At 44.7% G+C, this 27,364-nt stretch overlaps 3 protein-coding genes across 3 annotated transcripts in view; 2 read left to right on the top strand and 1 right to left on the bottom strand.

Moving 5' to 3' along the window:
• The first annotated feature begins 82 nt into the window (after positions 1 to 82).
• Positions 83 to 10,894, top strand: LOC117404463 (thyroid receptor-interacting protein 6). The gene is made up of 10 exons (XM_059015306.1): positions 83 to 418; positions 1,956 to 2,166; positions 2,582 to 2,730; positions 3,283 to 3,390; positions 4,045 to 4,692; positions 5,036 to 5,126; positions 5,331 to 5,500; positions 6,326 to 6,504; positions 6,735 to 6,855; positions 8,350 to 10,894. Exons 2-10 carry the CDS (start codon positions 1,965 to 1,967, stop codon positions 8,479 to 8,481), a joined length of 1,800 nt encoding a protein of 599 aa, XP_058871289.1. The 5' UTR covers positions 83 to 418; positions 1,956 to 1,964; the 3' UTR covers positions 8,482 to 10,894.
• A 318-nt stretch (positions 10,895 to 11,212) lies between these two features.
• LOC131721945 (somatostatin-1-like) lies at positions 11,213 to 13,016 on the bottom strand. Its single transcript, XM_059015312.1, has 2 exons — positions 12,870 to 13,016; positions 11,213 to 11,763 (listed from the first exon to the last, which is right to left on the bottom strand). The coding sequence occupies exons 1-2, from the start codon at positions 13,002 to 13,004 to the stop codon at positions 11,584 to 11,586; spliced, it is 315 nt and encodes a 104-aa protein (XP_058871295.1). The 5' UTR covers positions 13,005 to 13,016; the 3' UTR covers positions 11,213 to 11,583.
• Positions 13,017 to 21,789: 8,773 nt separating this feature from the next.
• Positions 21,790 to 27,364, top strand: part of LOC117404603 (phospholipid scramblase 2-like) — a 34,318-nt gene continuing 28,743 nt past the window's right edge. Inside the window, exons 1-2 of the mRNA XM_059015309.1 lie at positions 21,790 to 22,066; positions 26,459 to 26,519. Of these exons, the coding sequence (XP_058871292.1) occupies positions 26,507 to 26,519 (13 nt within the window). The 5' untranslated portion in view covers positions 21,790 to 22,066; positions 26,459 to 26,506. The remainder of the gene's footprint in view (positions 22,067 to 26,458; positions 26,520 to 27,364) is intronic.

Here is a 27,364-nt window from a genome sequence, read left to right on the forward strand (position 1 = left end):
GAGGGGAATGGGGGGGGGGGGGGGGGGGGGGGGGAGGAAGACGTATTAATAACATGGGAAAGAGTCTTTTTTTTTTTTTTTTTTTTTTTGGAGGAGAATAAAAAGTTTTAGTATGAGTTTCAGCTTGCACAGCTGCCGTGATTCATTTGATTGCGATAGTTAATTCCGTGAAAGGAATTAGGATCATATAAAAAACGCACTACGATTCGCTGAGTTTATTCGAGAATATATGTGTATATATGCGATAATATGTATTTTATTTTAATTGACGGGACACGTTATTGAACAGATTCATGCATACGTGGTAATCTAAAACAAGACGGAGAAACTGTCGTTGGAGATCATTCTATAATTTCCAAAAAAAAAAAATCTAACTAACTGCACGGAAAAAAAGACGAGCAGAAACACTGAAGCCAAGGTAATCATTTTAAAATGTTATTTTGTTTCTGGAGGGGAGGTAACGTGTAATTATATCGTTGGCTTGATATTATTACGAGGTATGTTTTTCAAAATTCCACGAGAGAAGTTGAAAATTGTTATACTTTCAGATTGACACGTTTTCCGTTAAACATGATCAAATTGTATTAGATATTTTACAAATGCGAATATTTAGTGAACAGACTCGTGCGTAGCTAAAACATTTTGCATAAGACGTAGAGTTTAAAATGCATTTTACTATGTCGTTTGTCGACAGTCTTTCTGTTAATTAAAAAAAAAAAAAAAGTATAGCTTAATTCCTGACACCCATTTTATTTATTTATTTATTTATTTTACATTGTGTCTGTTTTTAATAAAATGTGTATTTGTTGAGGCCCTACAATCCTCGGACTCGAGTATTCCTTAGTGGCCGGTGTTGCACGTAGATAAATCGGTGCGCGCGTTTAGGTGAAAGCGTGGAAGGGAAAGCTGAAGGTTTGAGTGGGGGAGAGATTTGGAGATTGCGAGACATCCTCGCCACGCAATGTCCCCGCACGAAAGTCTTCAATGGGACACGCCTACCAAAGACAACGTGTTTTTTTGTGACAGTTGACCCATTTTTGATTATGAACGGCCCAGTTTGAAATATGGCATTGAAACACGGCCCAGTGTTTTTTTCAAGCGTTTTCTGTACCGCATATTAAAGCAGACGCGTTTTGTTTCTTCCTGGGACAGGCGGTGTGACCTGTGTTGGATATTTAGGCGTTAGCAGGGTTTAACGGCGCTTTGCTGATCTTGCAGCTGTGTATTGAGATAATGTTATCCCGCATGGCGTGTCTCATGCAAATTCCTGTTTTGTTGTGAAGCCCCCCCATGAGAAATGACCTTCCTGCTTTTCAACCACTCATTGTTTGCTGGTCCTGTTGCCACGGGAAACCCAAAATGAACAGTTCCCAAGCAACCAAAAAAGAATCTTGGACTGATTTTTAACCTTTTCGTTGCTGTCGGAGACTAAATTAAGTCAAGGGCAGGGTACAGGGGTGGAGATTAAGACTCCCTTCGCAGAGCAGTTTGATCCATCCCTGGTTTTACTATGAGTTTAATAAGTAGTACAGGGGTGGAGATTAAGACTCCCTTCGCAGAGCAGTTTGATCCATCCCTGGTTTTACTATGAGTTTAATAAGTAGTACAGGGGTGGAGATTAAGACTCCCTTCGCAGAGCAGTTTGATCCATCCCTGGTTTTACTATGAGTTTAATAAGAAGTACAGGGGTGGAGATTAAGACTCCCTTCGCAGAGCAGTTTGATCCATCCCTGGTTTTACTATGAGTTTAATAAGACACAAGCTGGTAGTGATGGGGTGAGACTGCTTGTGCAATATTGAATGGGTGTTTGGTGCCTGGCACTAAGGGTTCTGCAGACAAACTCAAAGCCAGTGAAGATGTAGGAAACATTGATAACTCTGTATGAGAGCCACAGAAACCAGAACCACTCAGAATGATAGCAAACACCATTATTATTTTCTTCAATGAATTTTAGTTCTGAAAGATGTCTGGTCCCACCTGGCTGCCTCCGAGGACTCTGGGTAGTCCTGAACGGTCAGGTGTCTCTGTCTCCGCCTCTGGCCCCCCCGCCTACAAACCGCCCAAGAAGGTCGCCATGGCAACCACAACCAAGTACGGGGCCTACGACCAGAACGGGGGACCTGGCGTTGGCGTGGCAACCAGATACCAGGCCACAGGGCCTACAGGTAAGACAAGCCTGGGTGTGGATTTAATACACGAACCCGTCGCCTCCAGTCCAGGGCAGGCTTGAGGCGCGGAAACTAAACCTGCTTGATTTTTGGTTTGAGATCGCTGTGGTGTCCGTGGAAGAAGTCTCTGTCGTGCTCCTCAATCCATTCTGGCTCAGTGGAGGGTGCGTTATTGAAAGCAGCCATCAGGGCTCAGCATTGTTGGCTGGACTGGATGCTTCAGTAAACTATTGGTTCAGCCTTCCAGAGTCATCAAGGGCCCCAGGGTATACCAGGAGAACATGCCCCCCTCCAGGGCCATGCCAAATCGGAGGGGGGGACACACAGGTCCGGACAGTGTATATTTTAAGGTCTTTGTCTCTCGTCCCTCAGTGCAGTCACCTTGTTCTGAACCGAGATTCTCACGTTCCAGGTGGAATGCCGTCGCCACACGTCCATGCAGAGGATTCTGGGACAGGTGGTTTCCTCTCCCCCATGTCGGGGGATCCCTACTACCCATCACCCCCTGCAGCGAAGGAGGAGAAGGCCTCTTGGAACCACCCCGTGACTTTTGACCTTCAGGTAGGAAGCAGTTTGACCTTCCAAGTGTGAGCTAACGAAATATTCTGCTGAATCTGTTACTAAGTGTGACAGATCTCTTAATGGTCCTATTAAGAGGAAGGAGACTGTGTGGTCCAGTGGTTAAAGAAAGGGGCTTGTAACCAGGAGGTCCCCGGTTCAAATCCCACCTCAACCACTGACTCAGTATGACCCTGAGCAAGTCACTTCACCTCCTTGTGCTCCGTCTTTCGGGTGAGATGTAGTTGTAAGTGACTCTGCAGCTGATGCATAGTTCACACACCCTAGTCTCTGTAAGTCGCCTTGGATAAAGGCGACTGCTAAATAAACAAATAATAATAATAATAATAATAATATTCAACATTAACTTTGCAGAGGTTTGAGTGGAGCTAACTTAAAGACAGGGCCTTAGGGGGGGGCCCAAGTTTAGCTCTAGTGGCCCCCTCGTTCAGATCCCAGACTATGACGTAAAGTTAAACCCCAAAATCGAACTATAATATGCTTCACTTCCCCCAACACTGTTCTGTGTTTCACGTGGCTCGTTTGTGTTTTTAGGCGCCCGGATCCCACCCCTCCAACATCGACGCGGAGATCGACTCTCTGACCAGCATGCTAGCGGACATGGAGAGCACCCCCCCGTACCCCCGTACCCCACGGGCACAGGTCAGAGACCCCCACACTCGACTCGTATAACTTTTACACAAGGTGTCCATCTTGTGTCCCAGAGCCCCCTGCAGTGTGTACCAGAAACACATCACTGTCCGAGGAAAATATTTTTCAACAAGATTGTTTTGAGATTGACCTGTGATGTGTGAAGAACAATCAGCTAGGGAATTACATTAACATCTGAGGATCGCTGTGCATCCAGATCACGCTCCCTCCTGCAACAATGCTGGCGACTGAAATGGGCAGCGGACTGTATTGTGGGAACAGAAAACCAGCCTTGTTGCAGGAGGGAGCGTGATCTGGATACACCGCGCTCCTGGAAAGAGAAATTCTTTCTCCTGGCGAACGCTCCCAAGTAAATTGATTTATGAGCCACGAGGTGTGATTTCAAAAGTCTGCAACATGTTTTAAAAAAAAAATAAAAATAAAAATGTAACAAGCTAGATCATCCAAAGTGTGTGTGTGTATATTTGTGTATATATATATATATTAAACGCTAACGCCACCTAGTGCGCAGCTTGTGTATTGCCAGCAAAACAAAAGGAAGCTTGATCCAAAGCAGCTTATTCTAAGAAACCATTTTGCATGAGATCACATTTATTATGACACCATCACACACACCATAACTCTCTGTCTCTCCCCACCAAACAGCCAGCTGACCGCTACAAACCCACAGCGCCACCTGGTGGGCAGCCCCAACCAGCCCCCAGCTACCACCACCCCCCCCAAAACCAACAAGCCCTCTCCCAACACCAACCCCACTACGCCACCGCGCCCGTGACCTCCTACACCCCCTCTCCCAGCGCCCAGCCCTACACCCCCTCTCCCAGCGCCCAGCCCTACACCCCCTCCCCTGCCCAGAAGAGTTACTCCTACCCTTCCCAGAGCTCCAAGCCCTACCCCCAGCCGGTGCCAGCCTCCTACACCACAGCCTCCACTCCCCCCGGCCCCAGGTTCAGCGTCCAGGTCCAAACGGCCCAGCCAGTCAGGAGCTATTCCCAAACGGGACGGCCAGCAGAGCAAGCCTACGCCCCGCCTTCGCCCCGGCAGCACCCCGAACCCCCCTACAGAGAGCGAGCCCCCTATCCTGACTCGGGACAGGGTTGGTACCCAGCTCCTCAGCTACCCTCGGAGGCTGCCAGCTCCCTGCCGGACGGTTCCAATCGAGGGTATCAGGGTTTTGCTGCTGCCCCTCCGGGACCCAGACCCTACCAGCCCAGCGCTGCGGGGCCAAAGAGGGGCCAGGAGGCCGTCCCGCCAGCAGCTGCCCCCCAGATTGCGGGGTATCCCCGAAACCAGGTGAGTCGAAGCACTGTTAATGAAATAATTCCATTAATCTTGCTTATTTTGCAGTTCTGTTAACTACATGTCACAGCAAATGTGTGTCTCATTTTAAAACATGATATCAGTGTGATTTTTAATGTTTTCTTTTTCTGTAATCGCAAATTAACACGCCCAGTAACCAAAAAAAAAAAAATCTATAACTATACATGCATTCATAGAGAATAGAAAAAAAAAAAACTAATAAAATAAGTCAGTTTTTCATTGGATCGCTTTAGCTTTTCAATGCAGCTGCATGTTTATCAAGTCGTCCTGAATAACAGACCCCCCACCCCCTGTCCCACCCCTACCCCCGATCCAGGGTCCAGTCAACCGGCCGGAGGACGAGCTTGACCGGCTGACCAAGAAACTGGTGTACGACATGAACCACCCCCCTACTGACCAGTACTTCGGTGAGACTGGGAGGGATTGGGAGACACTGGGAGGGACCATGTTGTAGACTGTGTAATATTGCAAGGTGCTTCGCAGCTATAGGTCCTGTCTTACCAGCACTGTTTGTTGGATTGTGATGTGGTCAGATCTCAGGAAGATGCAGGGTGTCTGTCTGTCTCCTCTAAGGCTGCGTGCTGACGACGTCTCTGTGCGTCTCTCTCCAGGACGCTGTGCGCGCTGCGGGGACAATGTCCTAGGGGACGGGACGGGTTGCATCGCTATGGACCAGGTGTTCCATGTGGAGTGTTTCACCTGCATCACCTGCCAGTGCCGTCTGAGAGGACAGCCTTTCTACGCCATCGAGAAGAAATCTTACTGCGAGAACTGCTACATTGTGAGGGCTGTGTGTGTGTGTCCTGCCGTGAGAACAGAGATGAAATCTCTCATCTGATCTGTGTGTGTTTATCAGAGTCCTATTGAGAGAGCGTTGTCACAGTGATTAGATGTGTGCCTCTGCACAGGGCCTGTCGGAGAAGCTGTTTTATTAGCGTGTTTAAACTGGTATTTCAAACCTAAAAATAACATTTTTTTAAAAGAAGGCTTACAAGAGTATTCATTTAGTCGCAGTAACTTCCATTATTGGGTTGATTTCTCCCATTCCCCTGTGGGATTTAGAATAGGGAAGCTACACTATATGGGAGTCAATGCAAAGTCTTCATAAGCAAATCTGTGTGTGTATGCAAGGTAGTACTGCTAAGCCAGGCTTTTGCTGCCCCCTGCTGGTTGGTGGGTGTATTATGTTTTGGGATTTCAGTGGGTCTGAGTGAGTTTCTGTCCTTAGTTGATCAGCTGTGTGTCTTTCTAAACTGGGCATTCATTCAATACTGGGGAACTGCACGCTTGTCTCTCTCAATCGTTGATTTAGTTCAAACGGGGGCAAAATATTATTCTCCACTTTCTTCTCTCTGTGTTGCAGATCACCGTGGTTTCTGCCCTTTTCTCTCTCTCTCTCCTCACGCTGTCTCTCTCTCTCTCTCTCTCTCTCTCTCCTCACTCTCTCTCTCTGTTCCAGATCACCCTGGTTTCTGCCCTTTTCTCTCTCTCTCTCCTCACACTCTCTCTCTCTCTCTCTCTCTCTCTCTCTCTGTTCCAGATTACCCTGGTTTCTGTCTCACTCCTCTCTCTCCTCACTCACTCTCTTACTCTCTCTCTCTTGCAGAGCACTCTGGAGCGGTGTTCGAAGTGCTCCCAGCCCATCCTGGACCGGATCCTGCGAGCGATGGGGAAGGCCTACCACCCTCACTGCTTCACCTGCGTGGTGTGCAGCCGCTGCCTGGACGGAGTGCCTTTCACTGTGGACGCCACGTCCCAGATCCACTGCATCGAGGACTTCCACAGGTCAGTACAGAGCAGAGAGAGACACACACACTGAGACAGCTCCCAGATCCACTGCATCGAGGACTTCAACAGGTAAGAGTACAGAGAGGGACACACACACACACACACACAGATACCTTCCAGATCTACTTCCTCGAGGACAGAGCAGAGAGGTGCTGAGGCACAGTGGCCCCGGGCACACAGGGTGAAAGCGGAGGGCAAAGCGACAGTTTTCTTGTTTTGTGTGGCAGGAAGTTCGCCCCGCGGTGCTCGGTGTGTGGTAAAGCCATCATGCCGGAGCGTGGGCAGGAGGAGACGGTGAGGATCGTGGCGCTGGATCGCAGCTTCCACGTCAACTGCTACATGTGTGAGGTAAGCAGCCACGCCACTCTGCCAGCAGGGCACTGAACTGAAGCTGGGATCCTTCAGACCAAACCGCTCAGTATAATTCCATTGATCTTGCCCACTGTGCACTTTTTCATTCGTGACCTACAGCTCTGGCCAAGAGTTTAGCATCACCCTGTAGAATGAACTAATTTTGCTTCATAAAGTTGAGTGAATCCTGCTGAATAATGTTACGTTAACATATTGAATTACACACCGCTTTGTAGTTTTTCACATACTGAACGTAAAAATTGGGTGACATTTCGAAGTCTAACCCGAAATACTACTGTTCTGGCTTCCGGTAGACTTTTCTCGATATCATTTTGTAGTTTCTTTTGATGTTCAATCAGATCTGTGTGGTCCAGTGGTTAAAGAAATGGGCTTGTAACCAGGAGGTCCCCGGTTCAAATCCCACCTCAGCCACTGACTCATTGTGTGACCCTGAGCAAGTCACTTAACCTCCTTGTGCTCCGTCTTTCGGGTGAGACGTAGTTGTAAGTGACTCTGCAGCTGAAGCATATTTCACACACCCTAGTCTCTGTAAGTCGCCTTGGATAAAGGCGTCTGCTGAATAAACAAATAATAATCTAAATTATGTTCCATTATTTTTATAATGGTCCTAAAATGTCTAGATGATGCAAAAGGTTTGGCCATAACTGTAGGTCTCAAAACGCATGTGTTTTCCATTATAAAACAGATGCCTGGCACTGCACGAAGTTCTCTGTTTGCATGCCTTGCTTTCCAGGAAGTCTGTTCACTGCATCACTTCCTTGGTCACACCCCAGCTGTGTCTTCAGGGACGTGTCAGTCAATCGAGGAATCAGCTGGTTGGTTAAAGGCTATATAAGGACCTTTTTATTTGATTGTGTTTCATGTTCCCATGTGTTGCTACAACTGTAAGTAAGGCGTGTGTATTGTTTTAAATTTTATTTAAATTTTATTTTTTTAAAATTATTTCACTGCCTCCAAGATGGCTTCCCATGTAGCTGCATGGACCACTCAAACTACATTTCCCATCATCCTTCTGCTCACATATGTAAGTGAGATGGATTTACCAGTGAGCAGGAGGATGATGGGTAATGTAGTTCTGAGAAATACATGAGAGGCCCTCTTGGAGCTAGAATAGAAACAGCCAGAGAGCCATGCAATTTAAAAATGGTCAAGATGTAAAATAATAATTAAAACAATACACGCACCTTACTTAAACAGTTGTAGCAACACATGGGAACATGAAACACAATCAAATAAAAAGGTCCTTATGTACCCTGTAACAGGAAATAAGCCACCAGGAACAATTTCACCCTCCAGGTCACCCAGGAAGTGCAAGACGGTCTCAAAGCTTGCAAACTGAGATTTCTTTAACCCAGTGTAGTTTCTGAGTGGAGGGGCATGGCGGAGAAAATGTATGGCTCTGTTTTGTTACAGGCACTTTAACAGGAATACATATGTATTTTTTTTGAACCCGTGTCCCTGTGTGTGCAGGACTGCGGCTCGCTGCTGTCTTCGGAGGGAGAGGGGCGTGGCTGTTACCCTCTCGATGGACACATCCTGTGCAAGGGGTGCAGCGCCCGGAGAATCCAGGACTTGTCTGCCAAAATATCCACTGACTGCTAATGGCACCCTGCACCCTGCACCCTGCACCCTGCACCCTGCACCCTGCACCCAGCACCCTGCACCGTGCACCCTGCACCCTGCACCCTGCACCCTGCACCCTGCACCCTGCACCCTGCACCCTGCACCCGGCACCCTGCACCCTGCACCCTGCACCCTGCACCCTGCACCCTGCACCCTGCACCCTGCACCCTGCACCCTGCACCCTGCACCCGGCACCCGGCACCCTGCACCCAGCACCCACTTCTAACAGGGCTAGTGTGAGTTTGTAACCCTGCTCAAACTCCTGGCTCCTGATCATTTCAATATTAATAATAATAACAGACTTCATTGAGGGGAGTTCTGAACCCCAGGACTGGGTGCAGCAGCAGCAGCAGCAGCAGCAGGGCTAGTGTGAGTTTGTAACCCTGCTCAAACTCCTGGCTCCTGATCATTTCAATATTAATAATAATAACAGACTTCATTGAGGGGAGTTCTGAACCCCAGGACTGGGTGCAGCAGCAGCAGCAGCAGGGCTAGTGTGAGTTTGTAACCCTGCTCAAACTCCTGGCTCCTGATCATTTCAATATTAATAATAATAACAGACTTCATTAAGGGGAGCTCTGAACCCCAGGACTGGGTGCAGCAGCAGCAGCAGCAGCAGGGCTAGTGTGAGTTTGTAACCCTGCTCAAACTCCTGGCTCCTGATCATTTCGATATTAATAATAATAACAGACTTCATTGAGGGGAGCTCTGAACCCCAGGACTGGGTGCAGCAGCAGCAGCAGGGCTAGTGTGAGTTTGTAACCCTGCTCAAACTCCTGGCTCCTGATCATTTCAATATTAATAATATCTTTGAGGGGAGTTCTGAACTCCTACTTTGAACATTTCTAATTCAACCAATGGTCCTTCAAAATGACTGTGCCGGATATCCTTGGCGATTTTTAAACAATTATTAATGCTTTATTTGGATGGGAACCTAATGGGGGGGGGGGGGGGAATTATTTAATAGAATTCCACAGTGAAACCGGCTTAATATCAGTCCTGTTAATAACCCAGTCTGTTTATTCTACATTGAAATGTCCTGTGGGAATTATAGTGGGAGTCAATGGGGCCTGATCATATCCCTGAACACATGTCTGGATATGAAGGTTTACATTGAAGTGAGTTATTGTGCAGGATGGAGGAGTCCTGACTAGAAAGTACAGTCTAACCTACAGAACAATGTTTACAGCTTTTCTGGAGTTTGATTTCTTGCAACTCCGGCCAAAACTTTTGCATCACGTAGAATAAAAACTATATAAACTATAATTTCAGATCTTTTATGTAATCAAAGAAACTACAACATGATTTTGCAAAAGTCTACCGGAAGCCATAATAGTAGTACAGTATTTAAAGATTTTGCTAAGTATATAATATATATATATATATATATATATATAAAAACTACAAAACGATGTGTGATTCAATATGTTAACGTAACATTATTCAGCAGGTTTCATTCAAATGTATGAAGCAACATTAGTTCATTCTATAGGGTGATGCAAAACTTTTGGCCAGAGCTGTACAGTGTAACCAACACATGATCCAAACTTTTTTTTTTTTGAAGAGATATTAGCATGGTTGCTTCTACAATACCAGGGTAAACTAATGCCTTGTATAACCATGGGGGGGAAAGCATGGTGAAAATGCAGAAATAGTTTTTTTTATAAGGGAACCTTGTCAAAAAATGATCTCTTTTCTTTTGTTTAATATTGAGAGGTTCCCTCCAAACTAGACACTCTGTCTGTCTGTCTGTCTGGGGGCCTGAGAAGTCAGTCTGTCCGTCCGTAGAAGGGAGTGAAGCCACTCCCAGAAATATTACCTGCTGTGGGCTTCCGTTCGTTATATAGAACTCAAATGAGCAGCTTTGAAATTGTCCCCCACCCCTGTTCTTTAATTGGGTGTCTAATGCTGTAATAAACACGGTGACCACCGGGGGGCAGCGTTGTAACGCCTGTGTTAATTCTGTTTTTTCTTTATTTTTTCATATGTAACATAGGCTGGATCGGCCAAAAGCCATCTAGTCTGTATTAAGCTGTGTCACCCGAGTCCAGGAGCTGCTCTTCAGTTCTGGTTGCCAGCTGTAGTTATATGTAACACACGCTAGATCAGCCACCTAAAAGAGCCAGCGCCATCTAGTGGCTGAGCTTTTTTTTATGCTGGCAATACAGTGCTCTAGATGGTGCTACTTATAGAGATGAAGATATAAATATCGCCTGACCTAGCCTGTGTCACATATGTCTAGAAGAATGTATGTGGACTTGTGTGTGTGGAAGGTACACACGTATGTTAAGAAGGAGGTTTCTGTGCTGTTGCATCACGCCTGTACTTTCTGTGTACAGTTTGGTACAGATCTGCCTAGTGATGGATTAATAAAGGTCTATGTTTTACAGTAGCTGCAGTCTCTCTCTCTCTCTCTCTCTCTCTCTCTGGTGTATTGATGTTTCTTGAAGTTTTAACCAAGCACTGCACATCTGTTCTTGCCTCTCATCATCACCCTTTGGAAGGAGGGCTACCCAATGATTTAAAATCCATTGATCCGTTTTCTTCCCTGGATTTTAAAAAACCACGAGCAACACAGATTCAGTCCTGCGACAAGTGTGCTGGCATGGATTACACTAATGTTTGTGTCTGTCTCTCTGTCCTGTCCTGTCCTGTCCTAGCCCCCCAGATTGGAACCCAGGACCCAAATTCGGGAATTGCTAATTTTCACAAAACGATAGCTTCGTCTACACCAGCGTACGTTTCGCTGATCCTCCAGTCGACACAGCCCCAATCTGTCAGGCTTGTAAGGTAATTTAATAGAGATTCGTTTAGGACTGCACAGGGTGTCCTTACTACTGAATACAGGCTCCGAGTATCGCGTTTCCATTGCAGTCAACAAATAAAAGACCCATATTAACACTGAAACAGATCTGTTATTTAATTCATTAACAAATAAAAGGCAGTATTCTCATATCTTTATTACACATTCATATCCACGTTTTGTTCCTGCGAGTGAGTACATTTTATATACAGGTAGGTTTAACAGACGGGAGGGTGGGGTCATCGTGAGGTCACAGGGACTACTTTTGTCCCCGCGGATTAACACGACGTGAACGTCTTCCAGAAGAAGTTCTTGCAGCCGGCTTTGCGGTCGCGCTGCGGCGCGGGGAGCTGACGTGTCGCATCCCTTCGTATCCCAGAGTCCTCGGCGGGGAGGATGGCGTTCTCTGGCTTTAGGAGATCTGAAAACATTTTCAGAAGCGAGATGCGGGAGAACTCCTAACAGGAACAGAGACCACAGGAGAGGTTACAGGACGGATGAAATGTATTATAATTTACTGGGAAACAGATCCTCGGGTTATTTTAGCATAGATATAGATTTTATAGCAGATGTCCTTAGCCAGGGCGACTTACAATTGTTGCAAGATATCACTTGCAACAAGATATTATTTTTACATACAATTACATTATTTTTTACACACATTTTTTTACATACAATTACCCATTTATACAGTTGGGTTTTTACTGCAGCAATCTAGGTAAAGTACCTTGCTCAAGGGTACAGCAGCAGTGTCCCCCCCACCTGGGATTGAACCCACGACCCTCCGGTCCAGAGTCCAGAGCACTAACCACTACTCCACACTGCTGCACTATATATTTGTTTTCATCAATTATATAACAAAATATATTCAAACACATATTTACTGTGCAGATATTTTCACAAATACACACCATGTCATCTTGTAATAATAATTGAATCTCATTATGCCAAATAACATAGTGAAGAAGTTAACAAATTTAAATATTTGAAAATATATTTGTATAGTAAAAGCATTGCAAAGTGTAATAAAGCACGGTGAAGCACAGAGAGGTGTGATAAAGCATATTAACAAACATGGCAAACCAGGTAGCATGATAAACAGAGACAGACAGACACACACAAACAGTTACACACATATAAAAGCAGACAAACACAGGCAGATAGACAGACAGATGAACAGACCGACCGACAGACAGACAGGCTGTGTGGTCCAGTGGTTAAAGAAAAGGACTTGTAACCAGGAGGTCCCCGGTTCAAATCCCACCTCAGCCACTGACTCATTGTGTGACCCTGAGCAAGTCACGTCACCTCCTTGTGCTCCGTCTTTCAGGTGAGATGTAATTGTAAGTGACTCTGCAGCTGATGCATAGTTCACACACCCTAGCCTTGGATAAAGGCGTCTGCTAAATAAACTAATAATAATAATAACAGACAGACAGATGAATAGACAGACAGGCAGACAGACAGGTGAATAGACAGACAGACAGACAGAGACAGATGAATAGACAGACAGGCAGACAGACAGGTGAATAGACAGACAGGCAGACAGACTCTCGTCTCTCACCTCTTTTTCCTCGGGTAAGTCAGTCCTCAGTAGCTCAGCCAGCCTATCGCTCTGCAGGGCTCCACTAGCCCGGGCCAGCAGCACTGACACAGACACGGCCACCAGCAGGATCTGCAGCTGAGAACACAGCATCATCTTCAGAGAGCAGCACTGACACAGCTCCACGCCAAACACCGCAGAACCTTATATACCTGGAGGGAGGGGGGGTATCCAATCAGAGAGGGGCAGGAGGGGGGCAGCCCATCGGAGAGACAGGTGGAGCGAGGGGCAGCCCATTGGAGAGAGGGGCAGGAGGGGGACAGCCCATCGGAAAGGGGCAGGGAGGGGGGCAGCCCATCTGAGAGAGGGGCAGGGAGGGGGGCAGCCCATTGGAGAGAGGGGCAGGGAGGGGGGCAGCTCATCAGAGAGGGGCAGAAGGGGGGCAGCTCATCGGGGATGGGGGCAGGGAGGGGTGGGAGTGTGTCTGACCTTTGTAGTTCTTTTGCTAATAACTGAAAGTGACTCTTAAGCTAATTCGTTTTGATTGGGAAGTATTATTAATATCTCTGTTACCGTAAATCTTCTAGTAGTAGCCCAAGACTCTAGTCAGACCCCACCTAGAATACGGTGTCACATCCTTGCAGCGGAGATGGAGCAGAGGACTAGGCGGATCCCACGAGGTCAGGCTAAAAACGCTTCTCAGCCTGGGACAGAGAAGAGAAAGAGGGGGACTCGAGTGAAGTTTCTAAAATCTTAATTAAAATAAATAAAGTTAAACCCAAGACTCAGATTTAGCACAGAGAGCAGGACGAGAGGGGAACAGAGACTTTAGAAAGGAAGGTAGGAAGCACTTATACATGCGTGGAACAGACAGACCGACACCCCCCTAGATCCCCTTGATATTCTCAAGAGCTTCTCCTTAATCACGTTACTACTAAGCGGTTTTATGTGGGAAAATGTGTGACGTACAACGAACTTGACATTTTGGTAAGGATGTGTATACCTGAAAGAGATCAAACATGCATATTCACCTGGGATTGTGAGTCTGGATTAGATTAGATCTGTTAAAATGTACTCATGGTTTAAGCTCTGCGGATTGCTATTGGGCGTCTGACGTGACCCAGTATAGTTTTGTTTGATTATGTTGATGTGGAATTTATTTTCTGCAAGAGAGGATTCTGGGATACTGCTGTAAACCTTTGGAGGGGAGAAATATTATCCAGCGCTGTTAATATTTATTTGGACAGCGTGTTTATTCATAATGCTTTCAACCGGGCAGCAGTGTGGAGTAGTGGTTAGGGGCTCTGGACTCTTGACCGGAGGGTCGTGGGTTCAATCCCAGGTGGGGGACACTGCTGCTGTACCCTTGAGCAAGGTACTTTACCTAGATTGCTCCAGTAAAAACCCAGCTGTATAAATGGGTAATTGTATATAAAAATAGTGTGATATCTTGTAACAATTGTAAGTCACCCTGGATAAGGGCGTCTGCTAAGAAATAAATAATAACTAGGGTGCATAATTATTCAGAATGACTTTACCATACATCTCTGTGCTTTAGAGAAGCATTGTAAAGCACAGAGAGGTCTGGTAAAGCATAGGGAAGCATTGTAAAGCACAGAGAGGTCTGGTAAAGCATAGGGAAGCATTGTAAAGCACAGAGAGGTGTGGTAAAGCATAGGGAAGTATTGTAAAGCACAGAGAGGTCTGGTAAAGCATAGGGAAGCATTGTAAAGCACAGAGAGGTGTGGTAAAGCATAGGGAAGCATTGTAAAGCACAGAGAGGTGTGGTAAAGCATAGGGAAGCATTGTAAAGTACAGAGAGGTATGGTAAAGCATAGGGAAGCATTGTAAAGCACAGAGAGGTCTGGTAAAGCATAGGGAAGCATTGTAAAGCACAGAGAGGTGTGGTAAAGCATAGGGAAGCATTGTAAAGCACAGAGAGGTATGGTAAAGCATAGGGAAGCATTGTAAAGCACAGAGGTGTGGTAAAGCATAGGGAAGCATCGTAAAGCACAGAGAGGTCTGGTAAAGCATAGGGAAGCATTGTAAAGCACAGAGAGGTCTGGTAAAGCATATAAAAAAACAACATGATATGCAGACGGACGGATGTACGGACATCTCCAAAGTATCCTCAAAATTAGCTGGTTAAATAAACTTTGAATGTCACTTTTGAAATCTTTCTTTCACAATCAAAACTGTAAACTGTTAGAAACTCACAGATCTTTTTACCTGAATTATTACAATTAGGAACTTCACTTTAGTGTGGAGAGGGGAGGGGAGGGGGTGTTGAACCCCACTGGGCCGCTCCCCGTTTCCTCCCAGCAGGACAGTTGCTGCAGGAGGACCCCACGCTGCCGTTTATAGCAGCCCAGCGTGGTGCCTGATGGCAGCGCTGACGCTCTCATGTCAATCAGGCGCAGGCTGGGTAATGTTAATTACAGCCAGAGGCATCCAGAGACCCGAGGAGGGAGTAATGAAGACAAGCCGTGAAGCTGCCTCTTCACCTGACCTCACTGCAGGGGGAGGGGGCTGCTGTTCAGCAAAACTTACTGGAGCTTTAGAATCCATTCCCCTTAACACTTAAACTGAGGGAACATTATTTCTTAGCAGACGCCCTTATCCAGGACAATTGCTACAAGATATCACATTATTTTTACATACAATTACCCATTTATACAGTTGGGTTTTTACTGGAGCAATCTAGGTAAAGTACCTTGCTCAAGGGTACAGCAGCAGTGTCCCCCCACCTGGGATTGAACCCACGACTCTCCGGTCAAGAGTCCAGAGCCCTCACCACTACTCAACACTGCTGGCTAGAACTTAGAACTTGGTTGCTGCTTAAAACTTGGTTTCAGGCCACTGCACGGCACACCAGGCAGGGAGACACGGGGTTTGAAACAGCAAACTCAAACCAGGTCTCCTGGTGGTCTCCTGGAACCAGGTTTCAAGCCACTGTTCCTGAAAAAGTGCCTTCATCTTCCCTCGGCTTTAGTCTGAAGTCACTTTATCAAAACCCCAAGCCTCCCCTGGTGTACTGTGCAGCGGCCTGAAACCTCGTCTCCTGAAACCTGTTCCTTCAGCTTCAGAATCCATCCCTAACCCCTTTATCAACACAATATTATCACTGGTTCCTCTTTAAAGTACCAAATACATTTTTCTTTGAAAAAATCAGACCACCACCTGTATTTATGTCATTCAACACGTTCAATTTAGACCTAACTTTTACGGTTAACGCAACAAGAGTTATCAGAACGATACAGTTCAGGAGATAATTAAAACATTTTAATGACCTCTTTTCACTGCCAGCAGCATTATCGCAATTTAAACAGCTCAGCCCTGCAGCCCGAGCCTAATGGCAGATGTGTTTGCAGACAGGAGCGTTGGCATTCGTAAGGTCGTTGTCTCCCGCTTGGCATTCGTTTTTAGAGCGAGCGCCAGCCTTTTAATATCGACCTCCCGATGCTCGACAACTCGCTGGACACAGAAGCGCTGTAAAGATGGTGCTGGCATTAGAAAAATGGATGCAAAGTAGGAGCACATTGCAGAAAGTGGTCTAGATAAGAATCGATTCACATGCAGACAAGAACAATGGGATAATTTAGTTTCTTCACTTTGAGTCCACAGAGCCAGCACAGGTATATCTCAATAGTGCAGCAAATACTATACATCCAGAAAAAATACATATGCATATATTATTATTAGTTTATTTAGCAGACGCCTTTATCCAAGGCGACTTACAGAGACTAGGGTGTGTGAACTATGCATCAGCTGCAGAGTCACTTACAATTCCGTCTCACCCGAAAGACGGAGCACAAGGAGGTTAAGTGACTTGCTCAGGGTCACACAATGAGTCAGTGGCTGAGGTGAGATTTGAACCGGGGACCTCCTGGTTACAAGCCCTTTTCTTTAACCACTGGACCACACAGCCTCCTATATATATATATATATATATATATATATATATATATATATATATATATATATATGCATATACAGTATATACACACACATACTCTCTCTCTCTCTCTCTCTCTCTCTCTCTCTCTCTCTCTCTCTCTCTCTCTCTCTCTCTCTCTCTCTCTCTCTCTCTCTCTCATTATTTCTTAGCAGACACCCTTATCCAGGGCAACTTACAATTGTTACAAGATATCACATTATTTTTACATACAATTACCCATTTATACAGTTGGGTTTTTCATTGGAGCAATCTAGGTAAAGTACCTTGCTCAAGGGTACAGCAGCAGTGTCCCCCACCTGGGATTGAACCAACGACCCTCCGGTCAAGAGTCCAGAGCCCTCACCACTACTCCACACTATGTAAAAGATATATAAAAAAGAGATCTATAAGAGATATATAAAAGATATGTACAACATATCGAAACATTAGGCAGCTGGCTCTTTGAGATAGATAGATAGATAGATAGATAGATAGATAGATAGATAGATAGATAGATAGATATGTGTGTGTGTTTAAAATGAACTTATGTATCCTATGGTAGTTCAATTAAAGGTGAAACCACTTCCACAGGAAACATTGCCTTTAGCTCTCTTACAGAGAGAGCATCTCAAGGGTTAAAATAAAAAGCGAGGTGACTGATCTCTCGTAATTAAAGAAAGGACAGTTTCTCCTAAATTATAATGAAACAACTAGCTGAATTGACAAGGTCATTAGAGCTGACATTTCGCTGCCCTATGGGAGGGCTCCGTCCAGCAAAAGAGGCACAGCCAGTATCCCTGTCAGCTTTTACTCTCCTCTCTATTAGATCAATCTTAAAGAGGCAGGGACTTCATATTACATGTCCTTATTATCCCTGCAGGGGATACAGTGCAGGCGGGCATTCAAATGTCATGTATCAGGAGAAACACTCATGAAACTGGGATGAATCTTTAGCACCGAGTCAAGCAGACCAGCGTTTCATTTTCTTCTAGTTTCAATCACACTGATGAAGGCACTAGAGCCCAAACACTGGTCTGCTTGACTCAGTCTCTTCTAGTTTCAATAACACTGATGAAGGCACTAAGCCCAAACGCTGGTCTGCTTGACTCAGTCTCTTCTAGTTTCAATAACGCTGATGAAGGCACTAGAGCCCAAACGCTGGTCTGCTTGACTCAGTCTCTTCTAGTTTCAATAACGCTGATGAAGGCACTAGAGCCCAAACGCTGGTCTGCTTGACTCAGTCTCTTCTAGTTTCAATAACGCTGATGAAGGCACTAGAGCCCAAACGCTGGTCTGCTTGACTCATTCTCTTCTAGTTTCAATAACGCTGATGAAGGCACTAGAGCCCAAACGCTGGTCTGCTTGACTCAGTCTCTTCTAGTTTCAATAACACTGATGAAGGCACTAGAGCCCAAACGCTGGTCTGCTTGACTCGGTCTCTTCTAGTTTCAATAACGCTGATGAAGGCACTAGAGCCCAAACGCTGGTCTGCTTGACTCAGTCTCTTCTAGTTTCAATAACACTGATGAAGGCACTAGAGCCCTAACGCTGGTCTGCTTGACTCGGTTACATTGACTTCCCAAAATGCAGTTTAATGCCACATTTCCATCCGCCACTGGGAGTGGGTTTGAAATCAGACTTGTTCATTTCCATCAGCAGCGGATCTGAGATCAATTTCAATTGGGACTGTCTGTCTGTCTGTCTGTCTGTCGGTCAGCCCCAGTTTCAAGATTTGGTCAGGCTGCAGCTGGAAATATTCTCTGAAGACCCGGCTATCGAACCCGCTCCTCCCCTCCTGTGACGCTGTGTGTTTTGCATCACCTATAATATTAGGATTGAGACATACTTAAAAAAAAAAATGAACATAATTTCGATATTTTATTTAACGTCATGTCATCAAAGAAGCTGCAAAAAAGTCTACACCGGAAGCCATAATAACAGTACAGTAGTATTTCATGTTAGATTTCGAAATGTCACATTATTACATTGTTTGTCTCATTTTTCGTTATGTGGGAAAAACTACAAAGTGGCGTGCAATTCAATATGTTAACGGAACATTATGCAGCAGGTTTCATTCGACTTTATGAAGCACAATTAGTTAATTCTATATAGAGGGTGATGCAAAACTTCTGGCCACAGCTGAACATCACTATAAAAATGTCATTCAAAGAATTATCTCGTTTTTCCATAGAGTTTCGTCCTTTATAGATTCTTATCCGTTATCTACACGCTCTTATATTGCGTTCAGGGGCGCTCTGTATAATGTATTGTGTAATACTGCCACCTAGTGGCCGTAGGTTGGAACTGGTAGGAAACCCTCATAAAAGACCAGCAAACGAGAGATAACACAAGCGGTCATACAAGCACGTGTATCACACTTCACAATTTTGCATACACTGTTTCTGCAAAACCGCGTATCCCACTGTGATGAAACCCTGTCTGTGTCTCTGTGCCTTTGCCGTCCGTCTGCCACAATTATATATTTGTACATAACTTAAGAATACAGTTATCCCTCGTACTGTTTAAACTTTGCTCTGACGCCTCATCGAGGTCTTACACATCGAGGTCTTACGCGTTCTATCGCCTAGCTCTGTTTATATTCATCTCCAGTGCTTTCCAATAGATTTAATAAATATATATACAATATGTATTAATAACTCAATCGATTTCGACCTCAGGGCTGTTTTTGCTTAACAAGCCTGAGAATGAATCATACAGCTCCGGTCAAAGGTTTTAGCATCATCACCCCCCTCTCGAATGAACACATTCTGCTTCATAAAGTCGAATGAAACCTGCTGAATCACGTCACGTTAACATATCGAGTTACACGCCGCTTCGGTAACTGTGATGTTATTTTTATTAAACATACAAGTTCCTCAGACTACCACCAGGGGGAGCCAAACACCGGCGACGACAGAGAGCGTCCGCCTCTCTACGCTGGGCTGTCCTTCACTTTGCTGTGCTGTTATGACAGGTATATATTGTAAGGGATTTCCTCTGGAAGTGAAAGAGATGAGCAGCCCGTGTTCCTTCGGGAAAGTTACAGCCCGGAATCTTGCGATCTCCTGGAATAACAGCATTCCGTGTTGTCAGCGGGATGGGGTGTTCATCTGTAACACTGCTTTGTGACTAACACTTTCCAACCACACCTGCACGGTCTGCTTCACTCAGCACTCCCTCAAACAGACCTTACTGTAGCAACATGTTCCACGCAGCCCACGCCAGAGCTATCAGAAACACACATCCACTGTAGGTAAAAAAAACACCCCTATAATTATAATAATCCTCATTATTTAGAAGACACTTTTATCCAAAGCGATTTACAGAGAGTGAACGATGCATCATCAACAACTGCTGCTGCTGATGCTGCTGCAGAGTCACTTCCAATAGGACCTCGTTTGTTTTGCGTCTCATCTGAAGGACGGAGCACAAAGAGGTTCAGTGACTTGCTCAGGGTCGCACACACACACACACACACACACACACACACAGGGAGTCAGTGGCTGAGCCGGGATTTGAACCTCCTGGTATCAAGACCCTTTCTTTAACCACCGGACCCCCAAGCCATGACTTACGAAGCTCAAATGAAAGCACAGAACTATTTGTAATACGCTGGTGAGACCACACTTAGAGTACTGGGTCCGAGTCTGGTCAACACAGCACCAAAGGGACATTGTGGTCCTGGAGAGAGTCCGGCGAACAGCAACTAGACTAATCCCAGGGCTGACTGGGATGAGCTTTGAAGAGAGGCTGAAAGAACTGAATCTAGCCTGGAGCAGAATTAGATACTAGATATTATAGGTCAGGCAGGGACAATAGCGTCATTCATTTCAACATAAAATGGGATTTGCATTTAAAAAGACACCGCAGACTTGTGCTGGAGTTTATAACTCAGAGTGTTGGTATAACGTGCCTAAACATAGATTATAATATTATACAGTGCTTCTAAATATATGAACATAATTAGAATTATGTACGGGTGTGTTTTGACATTTAGACACCCTGACCTGCGTTTTCTGAGTCTTTTTCTGTACTGGGGAAGGTTTGTAATGAAGCCGTCTAGAATACACCCAAACCTGACTTCTAAATAGAATCAATCCCTGAATGCAGTTTTTTTTTTTAAAAAAAACTTGTAATTTTTAAATAAAATTGTGACAAAATGCCAAGTTTATCAGGAGCTCATCAATAAACTGGCAAAACACGCATTAAACCATTCGTGAAACCGTGACAAACTGCCTGTCCACTTTATTAAGATCTTAAGAACATAAGAAAGTTTACAAACGAGAGGAGGTCATTCAGCCCATCTTGCTCGTTTGGTTGTTAGTAGCTTATTGATCCCAGAATCTCATCAAGCAGCTTCTTGAAGGATCCCAGGGTGTCAGCTTCAACAACATTACTGGGGGTTCCAGACCCCCACAATTCTCTGTGTAAAAAAGTGCCTCCTATTTTCTGTTCTGAATGCCCCTTTATCTAATCTCCATTTGTGAAACATTTTCAATATAGTATATAAATCTCATAGCTATTGCAAGATGCCTCACCATTAGGATCTATCTCTTCTGTCTCACCGCATTCTAAGCAGACCCCTATAAAAGTTTCTGCAGTAAATTTGCACAGTGATTTTGCAGTTTTCACATGCTTTTCCCCATGGCCATGCATTTATCATCAATCTCATCAAGCAGCTTCTTGAAGGATCCCGGGTGTCAGCTTCAACAACATTACTGGGGAGTTGGTTCCAGACCCTCACGATTCTCTGTGTAAAAAAGTGCCTCCTATTTTCTGTACCTTCACCGTTTGTCCTGATCTGGCCTAGACCCCACAAGGTGCTGTTTGCTTTTTTAATGGGTGAAGGTATATTTGCCGAACTTGTCTGTGGTCGCGTTTAAATAAAGGCATTGGTATGATAAATGCATTTAATGGTATTCCTGACTGATTTATTCCCTGGCTGATCGTCTGCTGTCGCTTCACGACCCCTCTTGGTCCTCTGGGTCATTTGAGAAATAAAAAGAGAGAGGAGGTGTCGTTTAAATGTTACAGAGATAAGGGTGAATTTCCAGCAGTAACTCACCACCCCCCTCCAAAAAAAAACCGTGCTTAATGAATATCGTGTGACTCAAAACATAAACACGCAAGCACTGAGAGGGAGGGGGAAGTTCAGCGAGGTCGTTTTTGTTTCGGTGTCTTGTCAAAATCTTTCACATTTCAACAAAAGACATCAGCTGCCGCCGGACGGGCTTGATCTGGTTTTGGGGGAAAATTATTTGTCGGCGTTCGTCTTTTAAAGGTAAGAAAACAACACGACACGTAGGCTAGTCGCTGTTGTGTGTTTGTTGTTGTAGTTTGGTTTCAAGCAGGAGAGGCTGCGTGTTTTTTTCCCCCTCTGAATAATAATAATAATAATAATAATAATAATAATAATAATAATAATAATAATAAATGCGTTCTTAAGTATAAATATGTGATAACAAACAAAAAAACGTATTTACTATGAGCTAAACTCCCAGGACAACGAGAAGTTTATTATCACGATTTAAAAGATAAAATTCAGCAACCGCAGAAATAAACAGAGTCCTTTGGGGGGGATTTATTTGTCGAGGGGGGGAAGTCTGAAGAGTACGGTACAGAGGAAACAACACTCGAGCAATATTTGTTGTTGATAAGAGAATTGCGTTTTTTTTTAAAAGAAAAATGCAGAAAATGGCGGCTGTACTAGCTCTTAATGGTAGTTCTCTATCGTACCCTAAATAATATAAAAATGAGGGCGTCAGCTTTACAGAGAACAATAAATATTCTGAGCTGAGCACGACGAGTGATCGGTTCTTTTAAATATATTTTCTGATAGTTGTTCTATCCTTTTGCCAAACGGTCTAAATCGAATTTGGTTTCGCTTCAGTAAGAAATTGTCAAAACAAAGCCACGTTTTTTTTTTTTGGACGGCTTAATTTCCATTTATTTTTTTCTTCTTTAGTTTTTTCCGTTTTGAAAACGATGGCAACTTCACGGAAATACAAACCTCACTTCAATTTAAACGCCCCGTAAGTTAAGTTTAGTTAAATACGAATCTTTTTTTAAAAAAAACACCAGTACCCTCCACAATCACGCTCTTGTAAAATATCTTAGTCTGTGTTTACTTCGCTCTCACCGACAGTATCGCTCGGCAGACGTCGTTGATTTTACATTCTCAAAGGGCTTCAGTTACAGTATATAGACAATGCAATCTTAAAACTTTGTTAATTACACTAGGGATGTCGAAAACAGAAACGGGGGGCTTGGTGGCACAGACAGACAGTGTGCTAATTCCCTCCCTAGCTTCTCATTCTTGTTTTTAACCGGCCTCTGGAGTCCTGGGTTCCAGTCTGCTCAGGCCACGAATGAGTTTGGTGAGTGGTCTCAACACAGCCCCCAGACAGACAGACAGACAGACAGACAGTGGGCATTGGTGTAATCCACAACACAAACACCAGCACACAATTCAGCACAAATGTCAGTGTCTGGGAGGGAGGGAGAAACATGCTCAGACTTGCATAGTTTCAAAAGTTTCAGTAGTGTACAATGTATCAGCATACTATAACAATGGATGAAGGAAATGGAGCCCAAACGCTGGTCTGCTTGACTCGGTCTCTTCTAGTTTCAATAACACTGATGAAGGCACTAGAGCCCAAACGCTGGTCTGCTTGACTCGGTCTCTTCTAGTTTCAATAACACTGATGAAGGCACTAGAGCCCAAACGCTGGTCTGCTTGACTCAGTTTAGTTTCAATAACACTGATGAAGGCACTGGAGCCCAAACGCTGGTCTGCTTGACTCAGTTTAGTTTCAATAACACTGATGAAGGCACTAGAGCCCAAACGCTGGTCTGCTTGACTCAGTTTAGTTTCAATAACACTGATGAAGGCACTGGAGCCCAAACGCTGGTCTGCTTGACTCAGTTTAGTTTCAATAACACTGATGAAGGCACTAGAGCCCAAACGCTGGTCTGCTTGACTCAGTCTCTTCTAGTTTGACCTCACTAACACAGTTGAAGGCACTAGACAAAACATGGGTTGCATATGCTAGTCGTATCAGATTATCAGCAGTATTTCTGTAAGAGTTGTCTGAGTGATGAAGACACGCTCTGTGTAAGAAGCCTTCATCGCAGCTTCTTTGTCGGATGGTTTCACAATCCACAGGAAATCCTAAACTGTCTCTCTTCGGGTTGCAGAAATCCGCCTGTGTGTCCCATGACTAAAGTTAACCAAGGAAGCCATCTGACATTTTAATCAACTGGGCTGTTCACTTCGGAGTAGCTTAAAACAGCAGGTGATCAGGTTACAACAGTGCACCTGGAGTCACATCGCTTTGAATGTGAGGTCTGCAGCCATAAAAGTACAAATCGAAGGAGGTTCTGACGAGGGTGTGTGACACACTGGTGACACGGGACTGTGTTCAATTCTGCTCCCTCCGTAACACAGAAAGAACTGGGCAGCAGTGTGGGAGTAGTGGTGAGGGCTCTGGACTCTTGACCGGTGGGTCGTGGGTTCAATCCCAGGTGGGGGGACACTGCTGCTGTACCCTTGAGCAAGGTACTTTACCTAGATTGCTCCAGTAAAAACCCAACTGTATAAATGGGTAATTGTATGTAAAAATAATGTGATATCTTGTAACAATTGTAAGTCGCCCTGGATAAGGGCATCTGCTAAGAAATAAATAATAATAATAATAATAAATAATAATAATAATAATCTGGAGCAGCCAGACCAGACCTAAAAGCATAAGCGAGCTAAGATTATGGAGGGGATGGAATGGGTTACCTAGCCGCGTTGCTGATGCTGAATCACTGGGATCCTCTCTTCTGTGAAGGGTCTTCTTGTGTTCTAATTGGGTGTAGTTTTATCTCCCTGATTAAAGGCGGTCGCCAGATCATTGGCGTGCCTGCTTGACTGCTGTTAGACACTGTGGGGGTTTGAAGCCAGCAGCTGTGTTTGGGTGTGTGAGAGCCCTGCCTGCGCCTCGCTGCCTGTCTCTTTGTGTGGTATAGAGTTACAGGTGCATGGTTACCTGCCCGCTGTCGTGTGTTGTGGGAGCAGCTGGAGCTGGATTTGAGCTCCAGAGCCCTGCAGAGAGATAATGCCGTGGGGCTTGGCTGTTCCACTGCATTTTTGAGGGATTCCCCAATTCATTTTTCTGATCTGCAGAGCATTGAAACGCGTCTGTTAAATGCAATAGCGCCGTTTCACATCAAAAGCAGCAGTGCTCTCCACCTCCCTCTCTCGGATTCTTCTCATTTCTCAATCCTCTTCTGTCACTGTGTTTATAATGGTAGCATGTTAAGTTTCCTATGTACAGCTGTGGCCAAATGTTTTGCATCACCTTGTAGATTGAATTAATTTTGCTTCATAAGGTCGAATGAAACCTGCTGAATAATGTTACCTTGTTAACATATTGAATTACACACCGCTTTGTAGTTTTCCCATATACTTAATGAAAAATGTGGCATTTCGAAATCTAACGTGAAATACTACTGTACTGCTATTATGGTTTCCGGTAGACTTTTGCAAGATCATTTTGTAGTTTCAGTGATTGCATGATGTTAAGTAAAAAAATCTAAATTTATGTTCATTTTTTTAAATTATGTCTCAATCCTAAAATTATAGGTGATGCGAAACTTTTGACCAGAGCTGTATAGGAAGTTTAAAATTGAGATGTCTGATCTAAAATAGATTTTCAAACTGCACCCTCACACCTGCCTCTGAGCTTGTCAAATAAATGGCAAACTTTTTCAAATAGTTTTTGAGCTTGTCTGGAGCATCCTAAGTTCTCTAGTATGTTTCTGTATTAAACTTGTGTGTAGTTGTTTGATACTTTTTAGTATATTTACTGTAGCATAATTGTAACTAATTGAACCAAGCAGCACTGTAATTGCATTTGTAATTTTCAGCAAACAATTCTGCTATAATTGTAATAGACCCTGGGGTTGATCAGCATTAATCACAAAGGACTGTGGGAGGGGTCTCTGAGTGGCTCACCTGGCGGTGTGCAGGGTGAGTCACACAACCAGCGATCGCAAGTTCCAATCCTGGTTGTGTGAGACAGCCGGTCTTCGCTGGGGACTCTGGGGGGGGGGGGGGGGGCTCCGTGTTGGCTTTGACACTCCTGGGAGTTGGGGAGGTGGGATCTGGCTTAGACTGTTTCTCCTCATCGCTCTGCGGCGCCCCCTGCAGGCCAGGTGAGTGAGCTTGGGGGCAGAGATTTGCTGGGCTGGTCACTGTTCTCCACAGGCTGGTAACCTGCGGGCATCTGCTGTCGAGTTCCTGGGTGTAAAAAGACTCCCATTGGCTCGTGGGATTGGAGGACGCCCACTGAGGAGTGATAATAATAATAATAATAATAATAATAATAATAATCATTGGGCGTTCCAAATTGGGAGAAAATCAAGGGTAAAATAATTGTTCTAAATTAAAACAAAGGACTGCAGGGTTTTCTTAAGTTTGTTTTCCTCTCTTAATTCACTGAAAGCCGATGGGAGTTTTCCCTCGCCTCGCCTCGCCTCGCCTCGCCTTGCTGTTTGGAGTGATTCACAGCTGACATTGTAAGCAGGAATATTTCGACTTGGTGTAGCCAGCGAGTAACCCCCTGGGGTATTGCCTGGACTGTTTTCAGAGTGTAACCCCCCCCTCTCTCTCTCTCTCGTCTCCTAGTAACCTCTGGACCAGTGAGGAGGCAGGCTGACTCTCGCGCAGTGAAGCATGTCTGGCCCTGGTAAGACACATTCCTGTTTATTTTCTCTCAGCCACCTGCACCCTCCACAGCAGAAACGATGCACTAGAACCTGGCCTATCCGATTTTAACTCATTCCAGTTCTCTATTTAGGCCCTTTTGCACTTTTGCAGCAAAATACAAGGCATTTCATCCCTCGTTGTGCGTGTGTAACACTCAGAAATAAAACCGGAATATCCGATCTGGTGTATTTAGAAACTTTTGAAGTGGGATGGTTGGTTAGGATCTGCTTACAACTAGACTGAAAAGCATTAACTGAATACGAAATGCTTTTCAGTCTGCAGCAGACAGTGATTACATCAGCGAAGGGTAACTGTTACCCCTCAAGCTTCTGAATAACATTACACCCCATGTCTAGGCCACCTCTGATAACAATGGCTCTGATTTGATCAGATCTTGGGTTATACCCTACGTGTTGTCCGGCTGAACTTTCTGGTATCACAGCTGTAAAATGCATTAAACACACCTTGTCTTCAAGCTTGTAAAAATCCTGTATAAATATCTCCTGTAACTCCATTTGTGTTGAGTCTTTCCTAGACTCTTCCCTTGTATACATAGATTACAATATCTAGAGTTGATAATTATTATTATTATTATTATTATTATTATTATTATTATTTGTTTCTTAGCAGATGTCCTTATCCAGGGCGACTTACAGTCGTAAACAAAAATACATTTCAAGAATCACAGTACAAGTATTAATACAATTAAGAGCAAGATAAATACAATGATAATCCACCTGAGTCTCTGCGATTATCCACCTGAGTCTCTGCGATTATCCACCTGAGTCTCTGCGATTATCCACCTGAGTCTCTGCGATTATCCAC

Source organism: Acipenser ruthenus, chromosome 50, assembly GCF_902713425.1.
Source record: "Acipenser ruthenus chromosome 50, fAciRut3.2 maternal haplotype, whole genome shotgun sequence".
NCBI lineage: Eukaryota > Metazoa > Chordata > Actinopteri > Acipenseriformes > Acipenseridae > Acipenser > Acipenser ruthenus.